The following is a 16,572-nucleotide window of genomic DNA, read 5'->3' as shown; positions in this document are numbered from 1 at the left end:
ACTAGTGGTTCCAGGTGGATTTACATTGTAAACCTTAAATAAAAGTTAAGTTATTTATTTATTTATTATAATTTTATTTACATATTTTGTTTCAATATTTGCAAATTTATTTAACATAAATTTAACTCACAATTAAAAAATGCACAAAAATAGCCAAGAAAACGTCTGGCCATGATTAAAATTATTATAGAAACATATAACAATAACATATATTAATTTTGGAGAATAAAATACTGTTTTCGAAGGTCCCTATAGTGTTATTTGCCATAATTTTTTATATATTGCATAACTAAAATTATCATATTTACCTTTTATGTGAAACAAAACAAGAAGACAGAGGTTTCAGTAGCATAAATGAATGACACTTTGCTTTTATTCTAGCTGAAATAAAACAAATAAGACTTTATAACAGGAAAAAATATAATAGGAAATTACTGTGAAAAATTCCTTAATATGTTAGTACTTTTCTCGAGGGTCCCTATGCTGTTAGTTGTCATTTAGAAAATATTGCATGACTTAAATGATCATATTTAGCTATTATGTGAAACAACACAAAGCCGCAGCAGCATAAACGAATAACACTTTTCACAGATGCATACTAAAAACATTGCTTTTTGCCATCACGTGTCCTGTTTTGACCCAGGACTCAAGACTGAAAAGTGCAGTGTTTGCGTTTCTACTTAACCTACATGTATCTGAGCGTCTGTAACACTGACCGAAAGCCCCTCGGAGACTCAAATGACCCCAGAATAAGCCTTCGCTGTGTCTGTCCCCATAACTAGGCCACGCACACGGACTCCATTACCTCAAATAAACCCGTAAACAACTGAAATTTCTCTCCAGATCCAGCGAGCCTGGATACACTCAGAGGTGAAGGCTGAAATGTCACAGCGTTTGCAGAAGAAGAAGCTGCTCATGTTCATAAAAACTGCACAGCATCTTCCCTTATGTAGACCTGAACAAACACTAATAAAAAGACTGAGTCGTTTTGCTGAATCGGCTCTTTTGAACAGTTCAACGAATCATACCAATCGATTCACTTCTATGATCATGTGCATTGTTGAATACTATTACTCTTATTTAATGCCGCTGTCTCAGTGTTGTTAATCAAAATAAAAGTGCTTGATAAATCACAATATTATTGTCTCTCAAACTAAAAAGTCAGCTCTGAAATGGCTCAAAGAGTATATATTCGAATCTTTTACGGTTTTACATCAACACAATCAATATACCTCATTTGCATAATCCCGCCTGCTCTTAAAATATGAAGGCCAATCAGAAAAGAGTTGGCTTATAGAAGAAGCTGCTCATGTTCATAAAAAACTGCACAACATTCTCTATGTAGACCTGAACAAACACTAATAAAAACACTGAGTCATTTTGCTGAATCAGCTCTTTTGAACAGTTCACTACAGCGAATCATAACAATCGATTCACTTCTACGATCTTGTGTTTAATAATATTACTCTTATTTAACGTAGCTGTACACACTCTAAAAGCTGTTGATCAAAACAGTGCTTGATAAAGATATTAGCGTCTCTCAAAAGAGTTGATATGTGTTAGAATCTTTTACCTATGCACTTCAACACAATCAGTATATCTAATTTGCATAATCCTGCCTGCCTACTATAAAGGAAAGTCAAAACAGACTTGGCCAATCAGAGCAGAGTTGGCTTACAAAATGGAGGGGTTTGCAACATTAAGCATTGAATTCATTCAAATGATTGGTTCAAATCGTATTGAAATCATTCCAAATTTATTAATAATATAATAATTAATAATAAAAATTGCCGCTTAGATGCATTTAAGCATGATGTAGGAGACTCCAGCATAATATTAGGATATTTTTAAATACCAGATGACATTTAACATTATTAAAATAAACTGTAATTAATATGCATGTATACTGTGATGTCATTCAGATTAATTTCAGAAAGTCTAAACGTATACGGATCGATTTACATTAAACTGCAATGCTAAATTTAATATAATTCACTTTTCTGTGGTTTTTAGTTTGATTAAAACAGCTGCTAATGATACGATGCATTTCTGTAAAACATTCCAGGTTTTATTTGTCATTTTAATCTGCTGTTTTGGCTATTAAAGTCAGTGTTCAGACTTCTGATTCAATTCTGTCCTCTGAATCATTTGCTAAAATTCAGTTCTTATGAGTCGCTGAGCTGTTGACTCTCTCGAACTCTGAACTGATTCAATCTAAAGATTTATTTTTCATTCATGAACATAAATCATAAATGTGATCCAAGATGGATGAAGAATAATTAGTATTTGTGTACATCATCATACAGTGTTTCTGCAGGTTCCACCGTGTTAAATTTAAGACTTTTGAAGACATTTTAAGACCATTATGAATGAAATTTTAGACTCATAAAAGAATAAAGGCTAAAGAACTTTTCAAATGGCCCAGATGGAAAAGATTTTTATTTGACCTATTAAAAATATTAATATTTACACATGTAATAATACAATAATAGTTTAATAATGAACAATTTATAAAAATTTTAGATACTACTTCTTAGTTAAACATTTTTACTAATGTGTAAAAACAAGCAATACTTGTTGTATCCATACACTTTTTTCCGACATAAACTTTCTTTAAAATAAAAAAATAAACAAATGTTTTAAAAGTTTTAAAAATAAAAAAATAAATAAAAATAAAAAAAATAAATAAACCATTATGATAAATAGAGTTAAAAATGGCCTTTTTAAATAAAAAGTTTAAAGTTTTATTGAGATGATTGTTGGTGATTGTATGGGTTTTGGCCAGATTGGTTAGCAATACATGAATCCAGAAAAATTAAGACCTGTTTAAAAAAGATTTAAGACCTACAACACAATATTTCAGTATATTTAAGACAATTTAAATTTAGATTTTGATATTTAAGACATTTTAGGACTTTTAAGACCCTGCAGAAACCCTGTATATATGATTATGTTACATGATCATGTTATAAGCTCCAAAAAAATTGTATATAACTGTTTTATTAGTTTATTTTATTTATTGAGATATTTGAACTGCTCTTTGTAAACGAACATATAAACTGTTCAGTATATCCGAACTGATAATAAACTGTAAAACTGTAATATTTCTTTTTTCTTAGTTTTATTAATAGTCAGTCCTTAACAGTGTTGGGTAAAAAAAGTTAGATTTTACAATCTTAATCCTATCTTAATCTTTTTTTAAATGTTAAATAAATATAACACATATCGATCAATCAACTCCCTCAACTTTCTCTCGCTCTTGTAAACTAGAATCACTGAGATTTGAACAGGTCAGTCGACTAATTTGTGAACGATGTCGATTCATTCAAGTGATCAAACTCATCAAAACAATTCACTGACAATTGCAAATATCAACTAACATGTTTTTATCCCACAAAACAGTGAATTTCAGCCTATATCCCCAACATATAAACAGTAAAACAGAACTAACTGTTCAAATAAACTTAGTTAATAAACTCTGTTGTTTTTTTAATTAGTCTTATTGTAATAGTCAGTCCTTGACAATATTAGGTCAAATTTATTTATTGCGATCTTAATCCTATTTTACTCCCACATCGATTTTTCTTTAAGATATAATTAAGATTCCTAATATATTACTTTTTTACCAAACGCTGCTCCTCGAATTCAGTTATTTAATTTTCTTAACTTTCTCTCACTCATGTGAATCACTAAGGTTCAAACAGGTCAGTCGACTAGTTCATGCAATAGTATCTGGATGCAGCCTTGATTATGCAAGCTGAAACTGCAAGTCTCAGACTTGCAATGTCAGACACAATGCACTCAATGGAGCTGGTGAGAGGCGTGGTTAGGGGCGGGGGCAGGTGTGCGCATTAAAAAGCAATGCATGCAGCTCAGCTTGCAGGTCTGCATCCAGAGCCATCTCTATTCATGAATGATGTGCTGAAATGATTCATTAAAGTGATCAAACTCAAGATCGCTAATGGCAAAATATCAAGAAGACAACTAGCATGTTTTTATTCCACAAAACAGTGAATCTCTGCCTACATCCACACACGAAAGGTGGACATTTGTGGATTTATTTGTGCATAAAGCACTTGCAATAGTAAGTTCAAGAGTCATTTTGCTCGTCATCATGACTCATTAGTGTAGTGAGAGTCAAGGAAACATAATGCATACTACTTCCACATTAGATAAAAAATATAGGCTTTAGATTCCTTATACATATATATATATATATATACTTTTTAGCTTTAACCCAACACTTTTCCTTGAATCTGATTTTTCAATTTTCTCACTGAGTTAAAGCTGGTTTTATTTGCACATTCGTTCACTGACAACACTGTCCTTATATTTTGACTGCTACTTTGAATATTCAATCAGAAATAGCATGTAAGTATGACTTCAAAACAACATCAGCACTGTTTGATTTGACAAATCTATATACAGTATACTGAAGTCAGTATTATTTCCGCATTTGATTTTTTTCTTGTTTAAATATTTCCCAAATGATGTTTAACAGAGCAAGAAAACTTTCACAGTGTGTCTGATTTTATTTTTCCTTCTTGTTTGTTTTATTTTAGCTGAAATAAAAGCATGTGGTGACTAAAAATGATTTGGTGAGTCAAATCAATACAGTGATCAAACACATAAAAAATTATTGACGACATATGCAAATATCAACTAAAGCCAAGTAACATGTTTCATTTCATAAAACAGCAAATCTCCACGAAGATTTGAACAGGTCAGTCGAATAATTAGTGAACGATGTTGTGAAACGATTAATTAAAGTGATCAAACTCATAAAAACGATTCATCAACAATTGCAAATATCAATTAACATGTTATTATTACACAAAACAGCCAAACAAAAGGTGATATTGATGGTTTTATTCGTGCATAAACTAGTAAGTTCGAGAGCCGTTTTGCGCGTCATTACCAGGGTCAGACTGAATCTGCGGACATTTTTTGCTATTTCTGCGAAGAATTTTGGTAAAAATCTGTGGATTTCTGCTCAATTATTTTGGTAGTATCCTAACTAAAACCTTAATATGTGAAATAAAAACTAATATCTTTTTAACTTTAAAATGTCAATCCAATTAGATTCACTTTATTTGGTAAACAAAGCAAGTCTCTCATATAATATATCGACTTAAAGACAGAACATATTACTGTACAAACTGCATTGTACATAAATCAGATGAACTTTCTCATATTAGTCAAACTGTGCATGTCCAAATAAACATGATACATACTTCTACATTAGATGAAGAAAATATGCTTAATATTACTAACACATAAATACTTTTTATCCAACACCGCTCCTCGAATACAATTAGAACTTTTTCTCAAATTCCTGGTATTCTTGTGAACTAAAATCACCAAGAACAGGTCAGTCGACTCATTCCTGACGGATTTTGTGAATCGATTCATCAAAATGATCAAACTCATAAAAATGATTCATCAACAAATCACAAATATCCCACAAGACAACAAACCTCCACATATATTCACACTGCACATGCTGTAAAACAGGAGTAACTGTTCAGATGAACTCAAAAGATAATACATTACAATCTTAATCTTATTTAAAATGCTAAATAAACATACACACCGATTATCCTCAACTTTCTCTTGTTCTTGTGAACTAGAATCACTGAGATTCGAACCGGACAATCGACTAATTCGTGAAGGATGTTGTGAATCGACTCATCAAAGTGATCAAACTCATAAAAACTATTCATTAACAATTTTAAATATCAAAAAACATGTTTTTATTCCATAAAACAGCGAATGAAAAGTTGATATTCATGGAGTATTTGCTCATTAACTATAATAGTAAGTTCGAGAGCCGTTTTGCATGTCATGATGACTCACAAATGTAGTGGAAATCAAAATAAACACAAGACATACTTCTACATTAGATAAAGAAGCTAGGCTTAAGATTCCTAATACATGTATATGTTTTACCCATCACTGTTTCTAGAATACAGTTATTTTATTTGATCTCAAATCACCAAGATTCAAACAGGACAATCGACTAATTTGTGAAGGATGTGGTGAATCGATTCATTAAAGTGATCAAACTCATAAAAATGATTCATCAACAATCACAAATACCAACTAACATGTTTTTAACCCACAAGACAACAAATCTCCACATATATTCACACTGCACATGCTGTAAAACAGGACCAACTGTTCAAATAAACTCAAAAGGTAATATATTACAATCTTAATCTTATTTAAAATGCTAAATAAACATACACACCGATTATCCTCAACTTTCTCCTGTTCCTCTGAACTCGAATCACTGAGATTCGAACAGGTCAGTCGACCAATTAGTGAACGATGTGGTGAATCGGTTCATTAGTTATCAAACCCATACATGAAGACTTACGACAATCAAAAAATACCAACTAAAGCCAACTAACATGTTTTAATCCACAAAGCAGCGAATCTCCGCCTATATCCGCACAGCAAAAGTTGACAATATTCGCGCATTAACTACTTGCAACAGTAAGTTCGAGAGCCGTTTAGCACCTCATAACTCGCTAGTGCAGTAAGAGTGAATGAAACAGACCCATAATGATCAATATTAATGTTGAGGGAGCTGCTGTGGAGCTGTACTCACCCAGAAGGGTTTGTCGGGGCCGCAGAGGTGCTCCATCGCCCGGCGCGGCTCTTCTTCAGGCGGGGAGGATGTGGCGGCGGCTCGCTGCTGCTGCGGAGCTTTTCTTCGTCTTCTTCTTCACACACACGATCATGGACCAAACACACACACTGCATCGACGGATGGAGGATAATCTGTTATTAGTTGAGCTCCAGGTTCCTAACCCTCCTCCCACGGGAGCGCGGATGACGTGTACGGCTACTTACTTTCCCTCGGTACAGTCTACACACCAGCGTTTGGTACATTACTGGAGGTTGTCATGACACGAAGGCCCCGCCCACTCTGTGTGTGTGTGTGTGTGTGCGCGCGCGAGCCACGGATTTATACACTGAAAAAACACACACTGAAATAACTTATAAAAATAGTCATCAGTATTAATGTTTTCTCAAACTAATAATATGCAGCAAAGCATTGCGTTTCTTGAGTTAATAGATAATTCTAGCTTAAAATAAACTGATCAAAAATGTAGATGTTTAAAGAAAATACACTATAGCTACATTAAAAAATACTTTGAACCAACTTAAATAAAATGGCTGTGATTTGTTTTATTTTCGGTGCAGACAGACAGACTTTATTTAAAGATTAACAAACAAACACTCCTCTTCTGATTAACATGCATAGATTAATTGTTCACCAAACAATGCAGACTGCCAAAATAAACATTTCATGGTGTGTTATTGCGAGGAATGAAAACACATCTTCATTATAAGATCATTTATTTATTTCACAAGAAGAGACAAGAACATGAATGTAACTAAATTAGCCCAAATGAAAGTAGCCTTCACTGAAAAAAATAAACATTTAGCTGAGCCACCGTGCCACCCTAAATATTAATATATATATATGTATATATATATATATATATATATATATATATATATATATATATATATATATATATATATATCTACAGTTGAAGTCAGAATTATTCGCCCCCTTTTGATTTTTTTTTCTTTTTTATTTATTTCCCAAATGATGTTTGACAGAGCAAGGAAATGTTCACAGTATGTCTGATAATATTTTTTCTTCTAGAAAAAGTCTTATTTGTTTTATTTCGGCTAGAATAAAAGCAGTTTTTAAATTTTTAAAAACTATTTTTGGAACAAAATTATTAGCCCATTTAAGCTAATTTTGTTTTCAATAGTCTACAGAACAAAAATAATTACCCTAACATACCTAGTTCACCTTATTAACCTAGTGAAGCCTTTAAATGTCCCTTTAAGAAGTGTCTTGAAAAATATCAAGTAAAATATTATTTACTGTCATCATGGTGAAGATAAAATAAATCAGTTATTAGAGATGAGTTATTAACACTATTATGCTTAGAAATGTGCTGAAACAGTCTTCCCTCCATTAAACAGAAATTGGGGGAAAAAATAAACAGGGGCGCTAATAATTCAGGGGGGCTAATAATTCTGACTTCAACTGTATATTTAGGGCGGCACGGTGGCTCAGTGGGATCTGATTTTCATTTTAAGTTGAACCAAAAATAATGTCAAAAATGTCAAAATCAAAAACTAGATTATGTTGCTTCCTCCATGAACACGATACTTTGAAAAACTCACTTAATTTTGACTCTTTGTTTCTGAAAAGAACACAATATGTTGTGCTTGTCTAGAAAATGCTTCTTGCTTTAAGAGTTTTGAGATATTTGAACAAGAAACAAGAGAAAAATCTAAGTAAGAACAGCATTTTTGCTGTGTAGACATTAACTAAAGCTTGTTTTCTAATGAATTAGATCTCTCGATTCTGAACCACGGATTGTCTTCAGGTGAAACACACATATTTGCATTAATATGTTCCACAGGGATATAAAAGTACTGCTATAGTCTGGCACATTTGAATGCATGTAAATGATCAGCAGGTGTGTAGTAGCATTGTTGCTGTCACGAATCTGAAAAGCGGATAGCAGAAGGCCTGTGTGCAGCATTTATTTGCTTATTTTTTTTTTAATTCATTCTTCCAGCGTAAAAATACTTGGCTCAGTGGTCAGCTCTGTGGCCTTACAGCAAGAAGGTTGCTGGTTTGAGTCCCGGCTGGGTCAGTTGGTGTTTCTGTGTGGAGTTTGCATGTTCTCCCCGTGTTGGCGTGGGTTTCCTCCGGGTGCTCCGGTTTCCCCCACAGTCCAAACACATGCGCTATAGGGGAATTGATGAACTGTGAACATAATGTATGAGTGTGTGTGTGTGTGTGTGTGTGAATGAGTGTGTATGGGTGTTTCCCAGTACTGGAATGCAGCTGGAGAGGCATTCGCTGTTTATAATATATGCTGCAATTATTGCCGGTTCATTCCACTGTGGCAACGTTTAAAATAGAGACTCAGCCAAAGGAAAATGAATATGTAGAGAACTCTGTAAAATGCAAACAGTACAGGCAGTTTATAGATATTTGTATTGTTATTTACAACAACTGAGACAATAAATCACCTCAAACTATTAAAAATAACAATAAAAGTCACGTTTTACAACTTTTCTATGTTAAAAGTTGTTGGAGGAAAGATCAATATATCATTATGCAATTCTAAAGCAATAAAAAACATGAATAATTACCAAAAAACTGCTAATTTATGGATGTTTTTACAGTGAACATCGATCAAACTGGCTGAAAATATTAAGAAAATAATTAAATATTATATTATATTATATTATATTATATTATATTATATTATATTATATTATATTATATTATATTATATTATATTTCTTATACGTTATATTATATTTTATTTTGCTTCATTATATTAATATTATATTATATTATATTATATTATATTATATTATATTATATTATATTATATTATATTATATTATATTAAATTGTATTATATTATATTATATTTTATTATATTGTATTGTATTGTATTGTATTGTATTATATTATATTATATTATATTATATTACATTATATTTTCTTATACGTTATATTTTATTTTATTAATATTATATTATATTATATTATATTATATTATATTATATTATATTATATTATATTATATTATAATATATTAATATTATATTCCATTGTATTATATTATATTATATTATATTATATTATATTATATTATATTATATTATATTATATTATATTATATTATATTATATTATATTATATTATAATATATTAATATTATATTGCATTGCATTGTATTATATTATATTATATTATATTATATTATATTATATTTTGTTTTATTTTATTTTACTTTATTTTATTTTATTTTATTTTATTTTATTTTATTTTATTTTATTTTATTTTATTTTATTTTATTTTATTATAAATACTGAAAATATTAAGTTAAGCTTTGCAAGCTTAAAAAATGTAGCCTAATTAATTTATTAAAATAAGCTAAAGCTGACATATTATGCAAAAATTACTTGGGTTTAACACACAGTTGTGTGACAAAAGTGTGTGAATACAGGCAGCTTCTAATGAATAATAAAAAAGTGTTCAGTAAAAAAATATAAATAATGCTTCTATAATAGTAAGCATTGCATATTTTATAATCACTCATATTTTGGAACTGCATTAGTTTCAAATTATAAAGGAAAGAGATTCACAAAATTTGATGTCCAGAAAAGGACAGAGGGTTTAATGTGTGTAATGAGATCTGCTTCATCAGGATCAGTCCTGTAGTTACACTCGATGCTGGATTAAGAGCTTTATTTCCACAGCGTCTCTCTTGCTTATAGAACAGACCCGGTTTTAAAAATATACAAGTAGTTTCAGAGATTGTTGTGTGCTGCAGAGGGATATAAGATGCTGCATTGAATATATTGCTTCTCTTACCTGCAGTTTTTGTCTTGATTTTAGTCCAAATATCTAAAAAGCAAAGCAAATATATTGTCTTGTTTTAAAAGATAATGTGCCAGTTTTCACATCTGCTGATGTGGTGAGTCAAATCAACTTGTTTTTGCTTTTAACATAAGATTCTTCTTCTTCCCTCATTGGCAGATTATTCTGCTTGTTTTAAGGAAAAACTCACTTAATTTTGACTCATTATTTCTGAAAACACTATATATTTTCTGCTTGTCTAGAAACTGCTTCTAGATTTAAAGATTTTGAGATATTTGGACTAGAAACAAGTTAAAGACTTTAAGTAAGGAAAGCACAATCTTATGAAACACAGAAACAGCCTCTCAGTTTCAGGAATGGTGAATCATTAGTTTCATGTGTAAACTCACACAATCTTTAAGAGAGTGTTAAATCACTGTGACTCACCAGATCAGCTGTAAATGTTACAAACATCCTTTATTTCTTGTGTAAACAGTGATGTTTATTTTGGTTTGGGAGTTTTTGGGTGTTGTGCGCCCTCTAACGGTGCACAGGGTAATACAGGATCTGCTTGGTAATGGATCAAAAACTTTTTCAAAATGAACCCAAGACAACTGTTTATTAGTTTTAGGGCAACTTTAATGAAAGGTTTCGATTCACTTCAAATGCTGACTACTGTACAGTGCTCAGCATCGAGTACAGCCCATTTTGAAAATGAATATTTTCCTCCATTTCTCTGTGAATATTCTCGTGCATTTAAACAAAACATATTTATTAAACAGATATATTTATTAAAATAATATTTTAGTCACCAACCATATTTAGAAACAGAAAGATAATACAACTAAATTCAAGCAAAATATTGCAAAAATAAGTGACAACCTGGGCGATGCAGTGGCGCAGTAGGTAGTGCTGTCGCTTCACAGCAAGAAGGTCGCTGGTTCGAGCCTTGCCTGGGTCAGTTGGTCACTTAAATTTAATTTTGTTCCCACTTGACAAAAATACTACAGTATAGTTTGAACCATACTATAGTAAAGTGTAGTAAACATCCTGGGTCAATTGGTGTTTCTATGTGGAGTTTGCATGTTCTCCCTGTGTTGGCGTGGGTTTCCTCCGGGTGCTCCGGTTTCCCCCACAGTCCAAACACATGCGGCACAGGTGAATTGGGTAGGCTAAATATTCTGTAGTGTATGAGTGTGAATGAGTGTGTATGAATGTTTCCCAGAGGTGGGTTGCAGCTGTAAGTGCATCCGCTGCGTAAAAACGTGCTGGATAAGTTGACGGTTCATTCCACTTTGTGCAACCCAGATTAATAAAGAGACTAAGCGAAAGGAAAATTAATAATATGATATAATAAAATAAAATAAAATAAAATAAAATAATATAATATAATATAATATAATATAATATAATATAATATAATATAATATAATATAATATAATATAATATAATATAATAAAATAAAATATAATAAAATATAATATAATATAATAATAATATACTATAATATAATAATAATAATAATATGATATAATATAATATAATATAATATAATATAATATAATATAATAAAATAAAATATAATAAAATATAATATAATATAATAATAATATACTATAATATAATAATAATAATAATATGATATAATATAATATAATATAATATAATATAATATAATATAATATAATATAATATAATATAATATAATATAATATAATATAATATAATAATAATAATAATAATAATAATATAATATAATATGATATGATATGATATGATATGATATGATATGATATGATATAATATAATATAATATAATATAATATAATATAATATAATATAATATAATATAATATAATATAATATAACATAATGTAATTATTAAAGGATTAATAAAGGGATAAAGCCAAAAAGAAAATGAATGAATGAATAAATTACAACCTACAAAATTCAACTAAAGTTCTTCCTTTTTTTTGCTTCTCTTGATTTTTCCTCTTTTAAAATTTGTATTTAATATTTTTCTATAACATTTCTTTGGCTGTTCTAGTTTTTGGAGCGTTATCGTAAGTTATTTTGTTAGATGAGCTCCTGATTTGGCTTCAGTACTAATCTAATGTACACATATAATATTGTATATCATCCTATTTAAAATATGAATTTAAAAGAGAGATTTGTGAGGGGTGCACTCATATATGCTGAGCACTAATGCTTAAACATTATTAACGTAAAACTTTAACAGATTCCTCTTTTTTCTAGTGATATTTGATGTGAGAAAGTTGTATTTTCAAAATAATGAGTAAAACAAGGAATTTGTAAGGAAAAATGAGGCGAATAGCTGCAGAAAGGTTCAGTTTTTGAGAAAAAAATAAACCACTGCTTTCACCATTCTGGCTACAGGCCTGCATTCACTGATAACTGATCCAGAGTGTTGTTGATCCTGTTTGTATGTACACACATTGTTGAATAAGTGTGTGTTTGTCCTGTACATGGCTTATTATTATTGTAGGTGTGTTGAGTTACTTACTATACACACAGAAATAGCACCTTTAGCACGATGTGTGTGATGGCTTGTGTTTAGAGAATCCTGCATGAAAAAATACTGTAGTAATTTATAGTAAACACTGCAGTGTTTTTAAAGCATACTATAGTAAAGTGCATTACACTGCATTTGTTATAGTATCTACAACTCTCGGTTGATGAATGCTCCAGCACTACTGTATTAACTACAGTGAGCTGATCTGTAATACAGTATGCTTTAGTTTTTACCACAGTAAACTCTGCTTTGTAGTAATTTATACCCTGTAGTTTTAGAGAATAGGTTTTAATCAGTTTTAATAGTTAAAGTCAGTCTGTAAGATGATTAGAATTTATTATTTAAAAGCTACAGTGTACAAATAAAACTACTTATTTAAAGTAGCATATATAAAATGAACTAGAAAAGAACTAGAAGACTGTTCTGTTCAGCCTAATGAGGTAAAAACATTTCAGCCGTTTTATTGTAAGGTGTGATGTGAATCCTGAAGTGGACAGCAGGAGGCACAATCTGAAGTGTTGGTGGTGAGTGTGTTGCACAGTGTTATTTTGACCACTAGATGAGGATCTCGTGCAGAATGATGAGCGCCCAAACTCTCTGTCAGAGGAGTAACAGTATTAGAGATGTGGAGTCCTGAAATACATGAATGACAAATACATGATGGATGGATGGAAGGTTAAGAACATGGATGGATGGATGGATAAGTGGATAATTGATGGATGATTGATGAATGGATGAATAAATGAATGAATGGATAAATGGATGGATGGTTGGGTGGATAAATTGCTAAATAGATGGATGGAAGGATGGATGGATGGATGGATGGATGGATGGATGGATGGGTGGATGGATGGGTGGATAAATGGATGGATGGATGGATGGATGGATGGATGGGTGGTTTGATGGATGGATTGGATGGATGGATGGATGGATAAGTGGATAATTGATGGATGATTGATGAATGGATGAATAAATGAATGAATGGATAAATGGATGGATGGTTGGGTGGATAAATTGCTAAATAGATGGATGGAAGGATGGATGGATGGATGGATGGATGGATGAATGGATGGATGGATGGGTGGATGGGTGGATAAATGGATGGATGGATGGATGGATGGGTGGTTTGATGGATGGATGGATGGATGGATGAATGCATGGATGGGTGGGTGGATGGGTGGATAAATGGATGGATGGATGGATGGATGGATGGGTGGTTGGATGGATGGATGGATAGATGGATGATGGATAATAGATGGAAAATAGATGATGGATGGATGGATGCATGGATGAATGTAGGAATGGATGGATAGATGGATGGATGAATGAATGGATAGATGGATGGATGGATGGATGGATGGATGGATGGATGGATGGATGGATGGATGGATGGATGGATTAATAGATGGATGGATGGATGGAAGGATGGGTGGATGAACTGATGGATGGATGGATGGATGGATGGGATGATGGATGATGGATAATAGATGGAAAATAGATGATGGATGCATAGATGAATGGATGAATGAATTGATAGATGGATGAATGGATGGATGGATGGAAGGATGGGTGGGAGGGTGAATTGATGGATGGATGGATGAATGAATGAATGAATGAATGAATGGATGGATGGATGGATGGATGGAGCCTACAGGGTGAATGTTAATGTTCAAGTTATTGGTAGATTATTTTAAATCGTGCAGGCCTGTTTGGTAGTTTATGTAAAAGTTTTACTAGTCTAATAGTTTAATACTCTGTTAGACTGTCATTTTTATTGTTGGCCACTTTTTATATACTGTTTTGAATTCTGCTTCAATGGTGGAAAATGAGAGTTATTTTCCCTCAGAAATGCGTCATGCGGATCCTCCCTTCACCTCATTTGCCCATTCAGACTGTATGTTTGTGTCTCAATACACTGTAAAGTGCCTACATAGACATCATCTGTGTGTGGGCATCACAGGCACGCGCAGCATTTCTGTGCGGGAACGCGCTCCTGATGCCCACAGAGTTGCCGCGTGAACTCGTGAACAGCAGAAACTTATTTTCTAGATGTCATTTGAAGAGTTGCTGTCGACCTGACGGATGTTTGCCGGTTGTTTAACGGAGTGTGCTCGTCGGTCATTCTAACGGATCCGTTACCGAAGCTCCGGGAGCGATGATCGGGAAGGAGCGGGGCTCTCCGGCATCCAAGCCGCCTCCGGGCGCCTCACCTGCGGCTGCAGGACTCAGCGCGACCCGCGGGAGATTTTCCAGAGCCAGGAGGAAACACAGCAATGGATCCGTCCAGTGAGTAACTACTCTGTCATTACATGCACACGCTCAGCTTTAAGGTATATCAACAGTTTATCTACAGTATAGCTTAGGGTATTATGTTTCATTTTAAAACTTTGGTCTCTTCATTAGGTAGCTCATAAACCATAATCTATGACTCAATAAACTCAATACTTTGCTGCTTATTATTAATTATTAAGGTAAAAGTTGCTTTTAGGTATTTAGATCAGGCCAGTTAATGCAGAATATGTGCTTTAGAAGTAGACTAAACAGCCAATAAGCCACTAGTTAATCATAGTGGAAACTGGTCACTGTGCTAAAAGCATTACCTATTATTTACCATAGTCTTATTATATTTAGAAAATGATGACTCTCAAATATGGACAAACCCACATCTGGGTTAAAATATATCATTAACATTATCATAACAAAAATAAATAAATAAATAAACAACACAATGGCTGTGTTTGTCCATATTTGACTCAATAATGGGTTAAAACAGCCTACATTTTTAGAGCGTACATGCAGCATTTCTGTCACAATGTGCTGAAACGTAATTTTTAAGAAGAATCAAATTAACCTTATGAGTTATTTTTACTTAAATCACATTAAACTGACATAAAACACCATGTATAGCTCAACATTTCAAAGTTAGAAGTGATTTGATTTAATGATGAAAACTATAATCAATGTAAAAGCATATACGACTTATTGATCATCTAATTTACTACAGTGGATGATATTAGGAAAGAAAACATGGGGTATTTCTATGTCTCACGGTCAATATTTCTTATTAGCAGGATCATTTATAGTCTTTTACACACTTTTTAAAGTTCTGGGTTGTTCTAACCCAAATGTTGGGTCAAAAATGGACAACCCAACGTTTGGGTTAAAAAGAGTGATTTAAATTTGACTGGACAAATGTTAGATTTTTTAATGTGTGACTCAACATAGAGACACAACAACCCAGAAATCTTCAAAGGGTTTCAATTTGTAGTTTGCAGAATGTTACGTCTTGTTTCAGAATGTTCCAAGATTATTTAAAAAGTCGCATTTCCATAACGTTTACAAAGTAATACTGTTGAACGTCCCATTTATCTGTGTGAAAACATAGTCAGAAAGCGTGCTCCCTAAGAGATTTTGTTTAGGACCCCTAATGACCCCTAAATAACTACATTGTTTTGCGAAGCATACTATAGTGAAGCTCTTGAATGAATCTGTTGTGGTGTTTCAGTTGTTGCAATGGTACAAACCAGTGATCTACAACTATTACAATGCAACACACCACAGTTTACAATACTACTTATTATAAGTGAACTATTTATAAGTATACTACATATATAC

At 32.1% G+C, this 16,572-nt stretch overlaps 3 protein-coding genes across 25 annotated transcripts in view; 1 reads left to right on the top strand and 2 right to left on the bottom strand.

The window, feature by feature from the left end:
• The window catches only part of abcc3 (ATP-binding cassette, sub-family C (CFTR/MRP), member 3), a 93,035-nt gene extending 86,152 nt beyond the window's left edge, over nt 1-6,883 (bottom strand). For all 21 annotated transcript variants that reach the window (XR_012387749.1, XR_012387750.1, XR_012387751.1 and 18 more), the window contains exon 1: nt 6,614-6,883. Coding sequence is in view for 4 of the 21 variants with exons in the window: in XM_009306372.4 (XP_009304647.1) it covers nt 6,614-6,649 (36 nt within the window). In the remaining 17 variants the exon portion in view is untranslated. The remainder of the gene's footprint in view (nt 1-6,613) is intronic.
• Nucleotides 1-16,572, bottom strand: part of mprip (myosin phosphatase Rho interacting protein) — a 288,081-nt gene that overhangs the window by 49,526 nt on the left and 221,983 nt on the right. The gene's annotated exons all lie outside the window — the stretch shown is intronic.
• The window catches only part of radil2b (Ras association and DIL domains 2b), a 29,490-nt gene continuing 27,453 nt past the window's right edge, over nt 14,536-16,572 (top strand). For all 3 annotated transcript variants that reach the window (XM_068224681.2, XM_073917997.1, XM_009306368.5), the window contains exon 1: nt 14,536-15,243. In XM_068224681.2, the coding sequence (XP_068080782.1) occupies nt 15,113-15,243 (131 nt within the window). In that variant the 5' untranslated portion in view covers nt 14,536-15,112. The remainder of the gene's footprint in view (nt 15,244-16,572) is intronic.

Source organism: Danio rerio, chromosome 12, assembly GCF_049306965.1.
Source record: "Danio rerio strain Tuebingen ecotype United States chromosome 12, GRCz12tu, whole genome shotgun sequence".
In the NCBI taxonomy this organism is placed as follows: domain Eukaryota; kingdom Metazoa; phylum Chordata; class Actinopteri; order Cypriniformes; family Danionidae; genus Danio; species Danio rerio.
The sequence above is the reverse complement of the archived record's forward strand: the minus strand, read 5'-3'. Positions and strand labels throughout refer to the sequence as shown.